Source organism: Harpegnathos saltator, unplaced genomic scaffold (genome assembly GCF_003227715.2).
Source record: "Harpegnathos saltator strain DR-91 unplaced genomic scaffold, Hsal_v8.6 scaffold33, whole genome shotgun sequence".
NCBI classification, from domain to species: Eukaryota; Metazoa; Arthropoda; class Insecta; order Hymenoptera; family Formicidae; genus Harpegnathos; species Harpegnathos saltator.
The window spans coordinates 1,156,112-1,170,689 of NW_020230128.1; the positions used below are offsets into that span (position 1 = coordinate 1,156,112).

The 14,578-nt window shown below is 46.9% G+C and overlaps 1 protein-coding gene across 2 annotated transcripts; it reads right to left on the reverse strand.

Moving 5' to 3' along the window:
• Positions 1–542: 542 nt before the first annotated feature.
• On the reverse strand, positions 543–8,347 carry Lmx1a (LIM homeobox transcription factor 1 alpha). Of its 2 annotated transcripts, XM_011143199.3 has the most exons (5): positions 7,113–8,347; positions 5,797–6,216; positions 2,723–3,028; positions 2,193–2,291; positions 543–1,257 (listed from the first exon to the last, which is right to left on the reverse strand). In XM_011143199.3, the coding sequence occupies exons 1-5, from the start codon at positions 7,237–7,239 to the stop codon at positions 1,001–1,003; spliced, it is 1,209 nt and encodes a 402-aa protein (XP_011141501.1). In that variant the 5' UTR covers positions 7,240–8,347; the 3' UTR covers positions 543–1,000. The 2 variants fall into 2 exon arrangements, with proteins under 2 accessions (XP_011141501.1, XP_025155943.1); XM_025300158.1 differs by lacking the exon at positions 2,193–2,291.
• Between the last annotated feature and the right edge of the window lie 6,231 nt (positions 8,348–14,578).

Here is a 14,578-nt window from a genome sequence, read left to right on the forward strand (position 1 = left end):
AATTGCTGCGTGGTATGTTGAACGTGTGTATCTTCATAAGTATATCCTCGCGATAATATACGGAACGTATATCTATCTTTCTTCACGCGCGCTTAATACATCTTTGCGAATCATCGCAAACCTGGAGAAAAAGATCAGTTGATTCGACAAATTAATCGGTGTGAATAGCGAAAATATATCAACGAGCGATCAATCAAATAAATGAATCTACTTCTGACAAATTATAACGTAATCGCGCAAACAAATTTCTCTTTTGCGCTCACAGAGTAGTATCAGCGTAATATCCTCGTTAGCATACATTGTTTTTTTCTTTTTATTGACATAGTTATTATTAGTCCTATTTGCCACTACATATCAATTGTTACATGTAATAACTAATGTCGAATAGATTTACTCAGTTAGCTCGTCAAATCAAAGTCCCAAACAATTTCGCTCACAATTGACAGTAAATAATACAGTATAATATAATATAATATAATATAATATAATATAATATAATATAATATAATACATATATATATCGTATATATATATATAGAGAGATGCCATTATATTCAAAAAATGATATCTATCACGATTATTCGCTTCGATTAATCGTCGCGTCGCGTCGCGTCGTTTCCATTTCTTCCTCATCCCGGTACAAAGAGTTGCGGATCGAGCAAAAGAGATAACAACACTCGGCCACCGAGGATCATGATCATCATTCTCGGCGCGGGAAGAACTAGAAATGTGACTCGATCCTGACTCGTTCGCGGAGTACACGAGACAACAGGCTGACCGGATCCTAAAGGGATAAGTGAAAGCTTCACGGAGGTCGAGCGGGACAAGTGAAAAGGGAGCGCGGTGGAAAAGTGCAACAACGAGGAGCGGAAGGGCAAGAAGAAAAAGGAAGTAGAGAAGAGAAAGGAGAAGGAGAAGGAAGAGAAGGAGGAGGAAGAGAAAAGGGCTGAAACAAGAGCAGTGTCGTGCGGCAGAGAGAAAAAGGGAGCGGAAACTTGGATTACGCGTGATCACCACTGAAGTAACTACTCTGCATCATGAACAGTTTGTCGATGGGATTGTGTATGGCGGCGTGCAGGCTCTGCGACAGTGACGGGGTGTCATGCGACGACGAGCCGTGGTGGGAGTGCGAGGCACCTTGATGACTTCCGTCCGCGCCGCCGCCGTCGTTCTCACCGATGTCGAAGCCGGCCTCCGTGCCATCGAGGGACAAGTCGCTGCTGCAGAAGCTCTCTCCCGAGTGACCAGGATACGCGTCTGCAAAGGATGAGACGGAGATGGTGATGGCTGAGAGGAAACGCGTGATTCTTCTTCGCAGTCGCATGCGGCTCGCGACAACAAAACAAGAAAAAATATTGGGCTAGATTTTCGATTATCAGGATTAAACGTATTTCTCATCACATTCGTTTAAGCAGAAAGAAAAAAAATACATATATTTAAGGTATATCATATTTCTGTTAGCTCACGGTACTCGTCTGTGAGCACTTTAAAGGTTTACAGGCAGAGAGAAGACTGAAAAATATAACGTTCCGCTTGATCCGCCGAGAAAGAAATGCAGCGTGAACCTTTTTGCGCCTAATATTCAAACGGCGAAGTATTGTAGCCGGGGGGGAGAATACCAAAAAATTCCAAAGCCCGAGATACTCGCGGAAAATACCACCGCCCTGTGCGCCCTGTGAAGGGCTAAAAAAATATTTGCGTGCGTGGACGTGACATATGCAGGATGTCCCGGAAAAAAAAAAAAAAAAAATAAAAGAACAGTGTATGTCAAAGCTCCAGTCTTTGATATGAAAAAACGTGGCCGAACTAAAGAGATTTCGTCCGTCGAAAAACTTTTTATGAAAATACCCGCGAGATTCACACGCGGGGCTGTTGCGTGCGCATAGCCAGTCACGACACTTTAATATTCAATATGAAACATTCTGTAAAAAATTTTATCTTCTCGCGATATTTTATCCCCTCCGGGCCGCCCTCACCCCCCGTTAATCGCTCGCGCGCGCTAAGTGATTCGGACAAATGAAGAGGTCAATTAAATTTCTCGTTGAATTTTCACAAAGATTCATACAGCTCGTCGAGGACTCGTCGACTCGTCGAAGGAAACGAATGTCCTTGAGAGAATGTCGATCGCGCGCGTATTCGTCCCAACGGTTGACGCCGGTTGATGAGTTTCTACGGTGAAGTAAAGGACTTACCGTCGGGCGAGTACGGGTTATTGGGGTTGAGCGGTTGGGTGGCTGAGGGGAAGCTAGAAGATTCCCCATCGCGCATGTTCAGGGCGTTCAAGTAATGACCTGCGAACGAGATTAGACAATTGACATTGAACTCATTCGTTTAGCAAAAGCCCCATTAACCAGTCTTCGCGAGCGCGCGCGGTTTTCGACTCTCTCTCTCTCTCTCTCTCTCTCTCTGTCTCCCTCTCCCTCTCCTTCCTCTCTCTTTTCCGTGCGCGCGAGACTACGAGATAATTCTACAACGCGAATTTCGCGCGTACGATAACGCGGGATCAACGAGACGAGAGAGAAGGCATCGCTCCGAGTTCTGAGAGTCGAGTGAAACCGGCAATAACGCGTGGAAACTCCTCTCGTATTTTCAGGATCAGGATCGGGACCGGGATCGGGATGAGTATCAGAAACGGTCAGGTTTAGGCGAAGATCGAGAGTGAATCATGATGATAATGCAGGGATAATTATGGGACATGACAACGCGGAAGGGAGGCGCTTACTGTGATCACTGTGCGGACTCTCCGTCCTCCGCTCCTCCTTTGGCTCCTTGTCGGATCCAGGCTCGGTTTTGGCTTTCCTCTGGAGCTTCTTCATCTTCGCCCTCTGATTCTGGAACCACACCTGGACCACGCGTACGCTGAGACCGGTGTCCTTGGCGAGAGCCTCTCGCACTTTCCTACAGGGCTTCGGCGATACCTCGAACGACGCCTTGAACTGACGTCGCTGTGCCGACGTGAGAATCGTCCGCGGCCGCTTTGGACCCCGACGACCGTCCCGTGGTCGATTCTCGTCCAATAAGTCGTCATCTGACAACATAACAAAGTTTGTACATATATGTGTATTTATTATTAATATTTATGTATCCCTTACACAAACAAAATCAATCTTTCTTCTCCTCTCTCTCTCTCTCTCTCTCTCTCTCTCTCTCTCTCTCTCTCTCTCTCTCTCTCTCTCTCTCTCTCTCTCTCTCTCTTTATTTCTTGTTATTTCTGTACTACTCGCAACTTTTTAATTTTGAATATCAGCGTGTACCTCAATAACGATTGACCGAGTAAATCATAAAAAAATGATGCGACTCGCTGCGCGCTCTACTATTTGTTATAACGTGCGGCGTGTCATTTGTCATACGTCACGATTGTTCTTATCGGGGACTTAATTAAATTATTTAATTAGTGATATAATTAAATTATTTACGCGCGGAGGCATTCGACGACATGACGGAAAATAACGAGAATAATGAGGCGGGAATGAGCGAGGTTATCGCCGCTCCGGAGTGCTCCCGTTCCCGAATTATGTACACACCGTCATATGACGGATTGATCGGTCAGACGCAAGTGGCAGAGGTCGAAGTCGAGCAGTAGATACGGGCGGCTTCGATCAGACAGCGATCCAACAAAGCACCAGACCACGCCTACCGTGCAACATACGTACCGCGGCGCGGCAACATGTCGGCCGCGAACAAACGTACCGACCATACGCGCGAATTCCATTTTCCGGCCCAGAATATTTCGACAATTCCGAGAATTCTATTGTTAAAAAATAGTTACGCACCCCGGGGATGCGGAACGACCCCCGGAATTGTCGATCGAATCGTCTGGCGCGATCGTCGTCGTCGTCGTCATGATCGTCTGTCTGTATTAAAGCGTTAACAGAAGTAGCAGACAAGCAAGATCGAAAGAAAAAAAAGGAAAACGCGCGCAAGAGCCGCCCTCGCGATTACGTGCGTGTAAATGCGCAATGTAAAGAAAAAAAAGAATTATTTTTTCTACAGAGAAACAGAGAGAAAAAAGGGAGGGGGAGAGAGAAAGTTTTCCGCATTGCGGAAATGTCTGCATTTATTAAAAAAATTCCACCGGGATTTCCCGAAAGTGCTTTCCGGTGTGCGTTTCATTGTGTGCGGAGGTTTTCGAATGTTCTTTTTTCCTTTTCTTCTCTTGTTTGCGTAACGGTAAATATATGGAGGAAAAAAGGATGGGTGACACACACAAACTGCTCTCTCTCTCTCTCTCTCTCTCTCTCATCGTTTGATATCGTCATCGCGACGACGCGCGGCACATTTCGATAAAGAGGACGTGGTAAATTTTTTATATGCAATTTACGCCGAAGATCGGGGAGCAAATGACGCCTTGAAAAAAAAAACTCCGCTTTTCTCGAGAACGTACTTCGCGAGAATGGACTTCGCGAGAAGACCGGCATCGCAAGCGCAATGGTATTCTTTCGATCACCGAGGCCGCGAGGAAACATCGCGCGAAACGCAGTCTCTCTCTCTCTCTCTCTCTCTCTCTCTTTCTCTCTCGATCGGCTTACGCTTGATTGAAATGTAATTACCTTGAAAAGGAACGGCCCTGTTTCGAAATTCCTGCAGATTTTTACTTTGGATGTCTTTAGATTGTAGTACAACCTGCGAACAATGCAACAAGGTATGTACAATGCGTTTCTCAACGGCGTCATTCTTTTTTTTTTCTTTTTTTTGGTTATTTCTTTTTCATTGTCATTTGATGCATTTCTCGAAGCGATCGATCGCGGCGCGACGATCCGAGCGTGCCTCGTGAAAAAATTCTCTCGCGCCCGTCGCTCGCCGATCCTCGGCAAAACGCGGCGGAATTTTTTTCGCGCTAGAGCGAGAAGCGACGCGGGACGATATGAAAGGATGTAACTGAGCAGTTTGTAGGTCGTCGCGGAAACAAATGCGATACTCTTCGTTCGAGTGAGCTAATTGCGACGTTGTATCGAAACGTTTGCTCGACCGAGAGAGTCTCTCTCTCTCTCTCTCTCTCTCTCTCTCTCTCTCTCTCTCTCTCTCTCTCTCTCTCTCTCTCTTTCTCTCTGTCTCTCTCGCAGGGTCTCGCCTGATCCTCGTGCGAAATATGTGTGTTGTGCGGGGGTGGAGATGAATAGAAACACGGAAATTGTAGTTAACGTAGAGGCAGGTACACCGTGTATAAAATCACTTCATGCAAGACAATACGTATGCACACACTTTCGCTCATGCTGAACTTCTCCGGAGGTTGCTGTGCGAGGAGAAAGGTGTAACGGTTTTGCATTATCGTCGCGCGCGTACGCACGTCTCTATCGTCATTCAATTGCCGTGAGGCAGGGCTCTCCTCGCGCATTGAATTAAATTCACGCGCGAGAAATGCGCTAATACGTTAGCAACCGCGTTAATCACCGCTTCGTTAGCGCTCTGGCTATCAAAATAATCCCCACCAAAGTTTTTCTCTACCGGCATGACTTTCACGAAATAATTCCTTTTTCTAGCCACTTCACCCCCTTGAGTCATCATCCCCTTGAGCTAATCGTGTAACTTGTATTTTATGAAATTCTCATCCCTCGTCTTTCATCGAATTTCTGCAGCGACTAATTTCCAATTTTATTATCCGTATCCAATCCAAAACGAACGACGATCAATCGGATACCTGTCTCGCGATGAAGCGAAGTCCAGACTGGACTTGGCGAAACTTAACAAACGGACCGAATGAGCGGTCGCGTCAACCCCCACAGTCACCGACCATCCACCCGCCCACTCACACACACATACACACACACACACACACACATACAAAGATACACTCACCTTGCGGACTATTTAGATACAACTCGTGCTCGAAGTCCCTTCTGCAGATCGGCTGGCCCTGTCTGAGGATGAAGTGGGCGCCCCTCGGCAACGGCTGGCCGCACATGCAACACATGAAGCACTCCACATGGAAGACCAAACTGGCCACCCGCATCACCAGGTCCGAGCAGCTGATCTTCTCCATGCAACGCGCGCACTTCACCCCGAAAATTTTCTCGTAGTCGGAGCGGCAGTAGAGCTTAAGGTCGCGTATGAAGCAAGAGTGCGACAGCATCGCGCCGCAGGCCGTGCAGGAGAGGCACTCCTCGTGGTAATTCCTCTCGGCCACTCTCATCACGTACTTGTCGGCAATGGTGCGGCCGCAGCCGGCGCAGATCGTCTCCAGGAGACCGGACTCCGTCTTCACGGAAACGGACGGCTCTGTAAACACGAATCGACGTTCACCGGCTTACTTCCACGATTACGAAAGGAACACGCGTCGTTCCCGCGAGGCGTTCCGCGTGAAGCCGAGGATGTTGGAGAGGGGAAATATATTTCAAGAATAAACAATTCCCAAATCGCGCTAATGGACGTTAATAACGTTAATATTACGTTGTAATAATATACATATTTGTACGAAGGGAAAATTTGTTTTCGAGGAGAAAATATATATCTTCTTAAAGGCCTTTTACGAAAACGAATGTTTATACTACTTCAATAAAAAGGATTTTAATTTGAGTCAATATGTTTGTCAATGTCCACTGGATAAATATTTCTTAATTATTTCAGACACTTTTTCTCTCGGCGTAAAATCTCGGATTTTATTAGCGAAGCAAACGCGAGTGGATCCGTGTGTTTTCAAGCACGGTATTTCTATTTAATTCATCGTTCCTTTTCTCTACTTTCAAGTCGCGGAATAACGCTTGTGATTTCGGCTACCCGGCATTGTAATCGCAATCGTAATTTCGTCGCAACCTCGAACTTGTGGCTTTTATCGAGACCATCCACTACCGCGCGAGAGAAATTCACCCCGATCGCGATCCCGATCGACTCATTGACCATGAAATATTACTTGTACATTCGTCGCACAATATCGTTTCTCATATCGATAAGCCATAAAATAAATCACGTGCTGATACCGACCCTTCCTTCAGCGGCCGCATACGCGCACGATAATCGCGATATTGTTTAGGGAGTTCTCCTCTTTTGCGATATCGTCGAGCCTCTCAGATCGATACACTCGCCACATTTTCGCTACGTTTCTTAAGAAACTACCGCTGTTAATTCGTTTAGCAAAGTTCATTGAAGAAGAATACTCTTAGAATACTCTTCCTCACCTGCATTATTGTTATCTGCTGTAAGCCGGAAGGGAATAGGTGGAACCGCCGGCAGAGGCTGGCCAGGTTCACTTTTGAAAGAACCTTGATTGAAAGAACCAGGCGCCGGGGGGTAAAACTCCAACATGGTGTCTTCTCGTTGAAACGTCGAGCGCGAGAAGTCTTCGAGCCACGAAAACGAAGAAGAAGAAGACGAAGAAGAAGAAGAAGAAGAAGGAATTCGCTCGAAGCTTTCGTCGAAAGTCCTCCTCTTCGTCGAGCGACACTAAACACCCGTGTACCACACACGCGAATATTTCCTGAGAATACCTCGGCTCGTTCAAACGATCAACGATAAAGCCAGATTTTCTCGAGGGAGATACTCTCCTCTTCTCACGTGGCAAGAGCCTCGATTTATCTCGACAAAGACAAATCTCCTGCTGTTTCCTGCTGTTTCCAGACGAAACGGTCCTCGAGTTCTTCAACAACGAGCTTGCCCGCACGTTACACTCGCGTTCCTCTTCCACCCCGGCCCTAGTCTCTCACCAGTCTCTCTCGTGCAGCCGTGTCCTCCGTATCCGGTGTCCATTCTCTTCGGCTTCAGCTAATTTAATAATTCCCCACTGAACTCGCGCACTTCCCAAGACGGCCCTGACTGCCCTTCGTTTTCCCTTTCGTCGTTCCGTTACGTGCTAAATGACGGCAATTCACGGCGAATCAACCCAGAGCAAAAAGTTACCAAGTCGTGCCAAGTCACTCACACCCTCGAGCTAATTAATCCCGTGATTAATCTCATGTGATATACTCGTCACTTCGATCGAACAAATAAGCTCGCGGGTGATCTCGATTCGCCTCGAGCTCAAGAGCGTCCGAACAAACGAAGTGCTTCGCGCGTAATCTTTAGCCCTCACCGGTTCTTCGATACGGACCGCGCCGTACGTCATCCGAGTCTCATGACGAGCAGCCGTGGCCGTCATGTGCGGACGTGAAGCGACGGATTTCGACGACGACCGCGCGGCACGAGACGTCACGGCCGCACCGCATCCTGAACGCGAGGACGATGACGACGGCAAAGGCGACGGCCACGACGACACCCGTCGTTCCCGATGATCCGTCCGCAGCACCCTTTCCTCATTCACTCGGACGGCTCGTCCGGCTCGGTATCGGCACTCGGCACGTCCGTGAGCGTGACAGTCCGCTACGTGTCACCGGTACGAGGTCCGTCGCTTTTTTGACGAAACCCACCGTCACCGACAGCGAAAATCATCCCCCTCCCCCCCCCGGCCGACCGCCGTCCCCATCCCCCGCGGGCGCAGCAGCTTCCCTACCCTCTTGTGTCTCGTCTCCGCTTGCCGAGGAGATAGACGAGGCATCGACGCGAGGCTGAAGAGGGCGGGTTCAACCCCCGGTGGGAGCCGCTCGCAACCCTCTGGCCGAGCGCGCGATTGGTGCCACCGGGAGCCGCCTCTGCACGGGGTAAGATAGAGGGGTGAAACGGCAGCGAGGGTGCTCAACCGACGGCGACGCGCTCGGTGGGATCAATATCTGGCGACCATTGCCAGATTCAGTGACGTATCTCCGTAAACTCGACGGACATCGATCTCGGGTGCCGGCGGAATCTTCTTCTTCTTCTTCTTCTTCTTCTTCTTCTTCTTCTTCTTCTTCTTCTTCTTCTTCTTCTTCCGCTCTTCTTCGCTGTTTTCTCTCTCCTTTTTCTTCGACGAACAATCGCGTGGAACGAGCTTCACCTGCTTGAACGGACCTGCCGTTCTGTGCCAAATTCGCAAAATTTCCTACGGAATGTGTCGTAAATTGCGGACCGAGTGTTACTGGACGCGACGAATTTCCAGCGATAAGACTGATAGTCGTCTTCTCGATAACTTGGTAATATCCACCACGTTATAAGAGAAAGAGAGAGGAGGGAGACAAAGCAAGTAGTCGCGATGAAAGTGCAACGAGCAGCAAGCGCATTAATTCCGCAACGGTTAATTAGAGTATAAGGCTAGATGATTCATTGAGAGAAGTGTTATGCGAGGATGTTAATGTTAACGATTCATTAACGATCCAGTGCTCCATTTAAGGGATTCTTAATCTTTTATCGAAAAAATCGCTCGATTAATGTGTAATTTCGTTCTTACCTTTTCAACAGTTGATTTTCAGCTGCCTTCGAAAAAGAAAAAATCCTCCTGACGCTAATATGAGACTTTGAGAGAGCAAACAGACTTGTCCTTTGATTAAAAATGTTGGGGAATTAATTGTGGTCTCTAATGGAGCGGAGGAGACATCGAGCCGTCGCTTTCGACCGTTCGGCTCGACGAGACACTCTCAATCGTTAATCGGAGCAACGTCGAAGCCAGTACACCCCGCAATTGTCTCGTCCCCCTCTCTCTCTCTCTCTCTCTCTCTCTTTCTCTCTTTCCGTTGCCTCCTACGCGCGTCACTTTTATCTTCAGCCGGTTCGGCTAATAACCAGTGCCACTTCCCAGCGAGCGAGCCCGCCCCCGGGACATATTTTTTCGTCGAAAGTCGGCGCGCACTGACCGAGTATTTGGCCGTTTGTCAGTCCGCGTAAATATGCGACAATGCCGTCCTTTGTACCGGCTGTCTATCGGCGATGTTTGCCAAATAAAAGCCTATATAGGTCTCTTTGTCTCTGCTCCTGCGCTGCGCGCGGTACGAATCCCCCCAATGATACGCCTAGTTGGGAACGAAACTACGGCATGCCCCTCCGATGCGACGATACAAAGGGGCATCAAGTTGGCGGTAATGGTGATGCAAAGTATTCGAGGGAAACACGTGCAGCAGTCCGAGGGGGGTATCGCCACCCCCCGCCTCGAGAGATGCCCGGTTAGTATTCAGGCTGTCGCTTAATCGTACGCGACAGCGACCATACGTTGCACGCGATCGATAGATCCCCGACGTCGTCGAGGCTCCCGAGCGGATCCCGGCGGCGACGGAAGAGAGTCACGGGGTGTTGTTGTCTGAATTAAAATTCTATTTATCGTTTATTAAAAAAGAAAATTACCACGAGGCTTCTCTCCGTGGCTAAGTTCGCCGCACAGCTCGCCCCGCTTCTTTCATCATTAACATCGAACGTCACGATTGACGAGAACTAATCCGATCGCGTGATGATGATGATGATGATGATCGTTTTCCAGTTTCGCAAGATCTACAGTTGAGATCTACACTAGGAAAAATGTATTGTTGCGGGAACCAAAATGTTGTTGTAACAACAAAATAATTTGGTTAAAATATGGGCCCAACAAAACTGTTTAGTTCCTGTAAACAAATATCTTGTTTGATTACGATTTGTTCGTATAACGTAATATTTTTGATGTAGCAACTAAGAAGCTTTAACTATATGAATTTTGTTAAAAATACTATAATTTTTTCTTAATATATAAAATTTTAATTTTAGTGCACAGAAAGACGAAATTGTATTTATTGGGCATTATTTAAGTTTATGTAAAATAATATTTCGTTATTATGTAATCTTTATGGATAAAACAACTAAAATGCTTAATTTTTATATATGAGGTCTAAGAACAAAATCACACATTCTCTGGACCAAACATTTGGTCCAGAGAACAAAGCAGAGAAATATATTTAGTTGAGATAACTATTTTGTTATATAAAACTTATGTTATATAAAATATTTTGTTATGTTATATAAAAATATTTTGTTATATAAAACAAGATATTTGGTTGCTATTAAAAAATGCCTCAACTAAACAGTTTTGTTAGAGATACTAAACTTTTTTTCCTAGTGTACAGAGAGAGTTCGCGAAGATTCCCGTCGTGTTCCACGTCGCTCCCGACTTACTTTTCCACATCCGTCGGTGATTCGTATGGAATAAGGAAATGGTCGCAGCGAAGGGGTTGAAATCGCACCGTTCTTCACGACGGCTCGCGATCGCGATCGCGGGTTCAGCGAGCGATCCATCGATCCATAATGGCCTTGTCTCGAAGGACAATGGGAAATTAGGGATGCTCGATGACCCTTAACATTTCACGGCGCGTAAGAGCACAAAAGTCGGATGAAATATGGCTCCTTGCAGGTGCATGTGCAGAAAGAGCCCGATCCGCGGTTCCCCCCTTCGTCGGCATATTGTCCGGGATGTGACATCGAAGCCATCCGTGTAATTATGCCGATACGGTTCGAGCATTATATTCCGCTGGGGTGACGGGGGTTGTCTTTAGGTGGCCGCGCGGGCCACCTAAACACCCTTTGGTCACGCACCGAGAGGGTGCCCCTGCGCGTCATAACACCGACGCCTCGCCAACTTCGTCTCGTGCACGTAGTCGCGATGGTGCGTCGAGTTACCTTCCTCGTGACACGGACATCTCGATTATCATTAGCGCATTAAATGCTGCGACAATCGCCACCCAGTAGAAAAATTAAAGGGGGTCCGGTAAAAGCCTGATTATTTTTCTCTAACATTAATCTGGCCGTAGTAGGGATGGAAAGACGAGGGCCCTGAAAGATGTTTAAACAAATGGTTTACGGGTCCTTATAAGGCAATAATATAATTATAATGTCCTCATAAGGCAAAGGGTCTTATAAGGAAATATTAACAGGGCCGTACAAGGCAATATTAATAGGGTGTCAGGAAATATTTTTATTATTACTTGAACAAAAATATTCGTTCCTTTCATTCCAAGAGATTTAGACTGTAATTTATTTACTTCTTTATACAACCTTGTTAGTATATAACAAGAATCTTTTATTTTAGAAATATAGCATACTTACATACAATAAAATATAGTATTCTTTACATATAGAAATCCTGCTACTGTTTTTATTAAAGTTTGCTTCAAAACGAAGACAACACTAGAAAAATCCTTGGAAGAGACTAATGAATATGGCAACTAATAAAAATAATAAAATTTGTTTTTAATTGCGGTATAATTAAAAAATCTTTAAGAGAACCAGACAGAGCGTACCTACTAAAACAATACTAAACTGTGACAATTTTATCACACGTTTCGGATCTTATTAATTTTCTATAACAAAACTTGATCTTATATATCTAAAGCATGGTGGTTAAAAGATCCTTCTAAGCTCCAGTTCTCCATGTTAAAGCGTTATTTCGTAAAATCTAAGGCATCCCTAAAAGATCCATCTGGAGATCTGATGTGGTAATAATGAAGCATCCCTTTTGACGGCATTCTGCTTTCAACCTTATCAGGGCCTCATGCTTTATGAGAATGGCCCTAACAATTCTTTGCTCGGGCGATTATACGGCGATGCTACAGTGTCTCGTTAAATTACGGACAAAATATAGTTGTATTTATAGTTGTATATAGTCGATCGTACGGACAGCCGACGCAACAGATGTGTACGCGTCTCGAATCAACCTGCCAATTAACCTGTCGATTAACCTGTCAATTCCTCGGGAAGATTCGAACGGTCAACGTTATTCCTCGCTTTCAAGGACGAATATGAAGTGAAACTCGCGGGAAATTGACTCTTCCGAGTCCCTCCAGAGAGAAGAAGACCGAGCCTGCGGATTCGCGCGACTCGTGATCGTCAAGATGAGAAAAACGCCGCAGTCGTCGTCGAAACAACATCGCCGTCGCTGTCGGCTTTTCGCGCGTCTCTCGCGGAGGAATCCAAGCTTTAGGGCCGCCGGCGGCTCGCGAATGACAGCCGCGGAATGAATTCTAATAACGTGTCCTCTTTAGCCCTAGCGCGCACGAATCCATCTTTTGCTAACGAGGGTGGAAGTTCACGATTGCGTCCCAGGAATGCGTGATGACTACTTTGTTAGGAATGCAGCGCGGCGCGACGCCCATACGAGAGCGAAACGAGAGCGGCGCATGCAGTGGCGGCGAACACTTCGAGCAGCCGGGAGACGAGCTGGCGAAAATTGCAAAGCGACCAAGGGGTCCGAGGGGTGCATTCGACGTATTATTATTTTCAACAAAGCAACGATTCACAACGATACTCGAGATCAGTCCGAAACCGATACAAGATCTCGAAGAACTCGAGTGCGACACGTGGTGATAAACAAGATCTGCTGAGTGAATGATGATGGCTGAACGAGACGCCGGAATAAAACACATCGCAAACACAAAATCTGTAAAACTGTAAGACGTGAGGAGTGAGTAACCAACGACAGCCGATTATTCTCGGATATTCATAAGGCGAATGGGTCGTAGTTGGTGAATTCGCTTGTTGCTCGAATTCCGTTATGTATTCTCCCGCACTAACCCGCCAGTAAAACGGGGAACGGACAATGATTGTCGCAAAGTATTTTCGGCCAAAACCGAGAGCGCGCGAGTCGAGTCGCGTGTCGCGGAGGGTGAGAGTACGCCTGCCGCGTTACTCTCGGGGATGATCCGCCACTGGGTATGCACGGGGAAACGTAGTTGAAGCGCGGCTTCAGGACGCGAAGCGTAGCTGAAAGCAGCTGCGCGCCTTCCTGGAATGCGTCCCTGTTACCCGGCACCGGGATACTGCAGAGAGACCAAGGAGGGTTCGTACGTTCCTTCCGATCCCGCTACTCTTTGGCATTCGGGCTTTGCCATCGCATCGGTTCAATAAAGGAACGCCCTCGCTCGCGCGAGAAACAGCGCCCGGCCACGGTCCCGGGGGTTCAAACGAAACAGCAACAGGGGCTTTCGATCCGTCGTTCTTCTTCGACTTTTCCGCTTTCCCTCCCACGCGAGTCTGTGTGTGTGTGTGTGTGTGTGTGTCCAGTACGCTACCCCGCAACCAATCCTCCCGTGGTTGAATTGCCGGTTTTTTGCCTATCCGCGGACAATGACAGATTTCGAACGCTCGCCAAGTCACCGATTGAACGCTCTCTCCGAGGTGCGACGAGTCTCTCGCAAATTAAATTGTAACGACGGATACTAATTAATTTAAACCTTTTGTGCGATGTTTAATTATTTTTCTCAAACTTCGAGTCGATCGCAGCAGTGTTGAGCGATGAGGGATGAATGAGAAAGAGAGGAGCGCAAGAACGATGGTACGTACTTGTCATCGTCCGTGATGTCAGCATCTGTACAAGTAATTGTTAGTGGATATTAAATTACTATGTTTATATATGAATATTCATATCGATATTACGAGAAACATTTCTTTTCCTCGACGCTTCGGCCATCATAAATTCAAATCGGACTCGAGGAAAAATTTTTTCACCGCTGACTTTCGCTTTCTCTCTCTTTCTCTCTCTCTCTCTCTCTCTCTCTCTCTCTTCCTCTTTCCCTCTCTTCCTCTTTCTCGGCTGGTATCCTTGAAAAATGGATACAAACCTTGATCCTGGCGCGGCGGGAGTTACATGCGAGGCTTGGAATGTCGGGGGCATATTGCTATTTATCATAATAACTATTCATATCGTCAGAAGTAAATATTCCACGACGCGAAGGGCGCACCTGACGACGGAGATTGCGTTTTATGCCCCGCGTCAAATGTATAAAATCTAGGATGTCTCCTTTGCGTTCCCACAAAATATTACGACGAAACAATTGTTATAGGTATA

What these genes read in the sequence shown, in the direction of transcription:
- Lmx1a (XM_011143199.3), bottom strand. Translation starts at nt 7,239, where the DNA reads ATGTTGGAGTTTTACCCCCCGGCGCCTGGTTCTTTCAATCAAGGTTCT. An exon ending in GAGTCCGCACAGTGATCACA is followed by an intron (nt 2,292 to 2,722) that starts GTAAGCGCCTCC and finishes TCTCGTTCGCAG; the next exon opens with GTCATTACTTGAACGCCCTG. An exon ending in TAACCCGTACTCGCCCGACG is followed by an intron (nt 1,258 to 2,192) that starts GTAAGTCCTTTA and finishes CATCCTTTGCAG; the next exon opens with ACGCGTATCCTGGTCACTCG.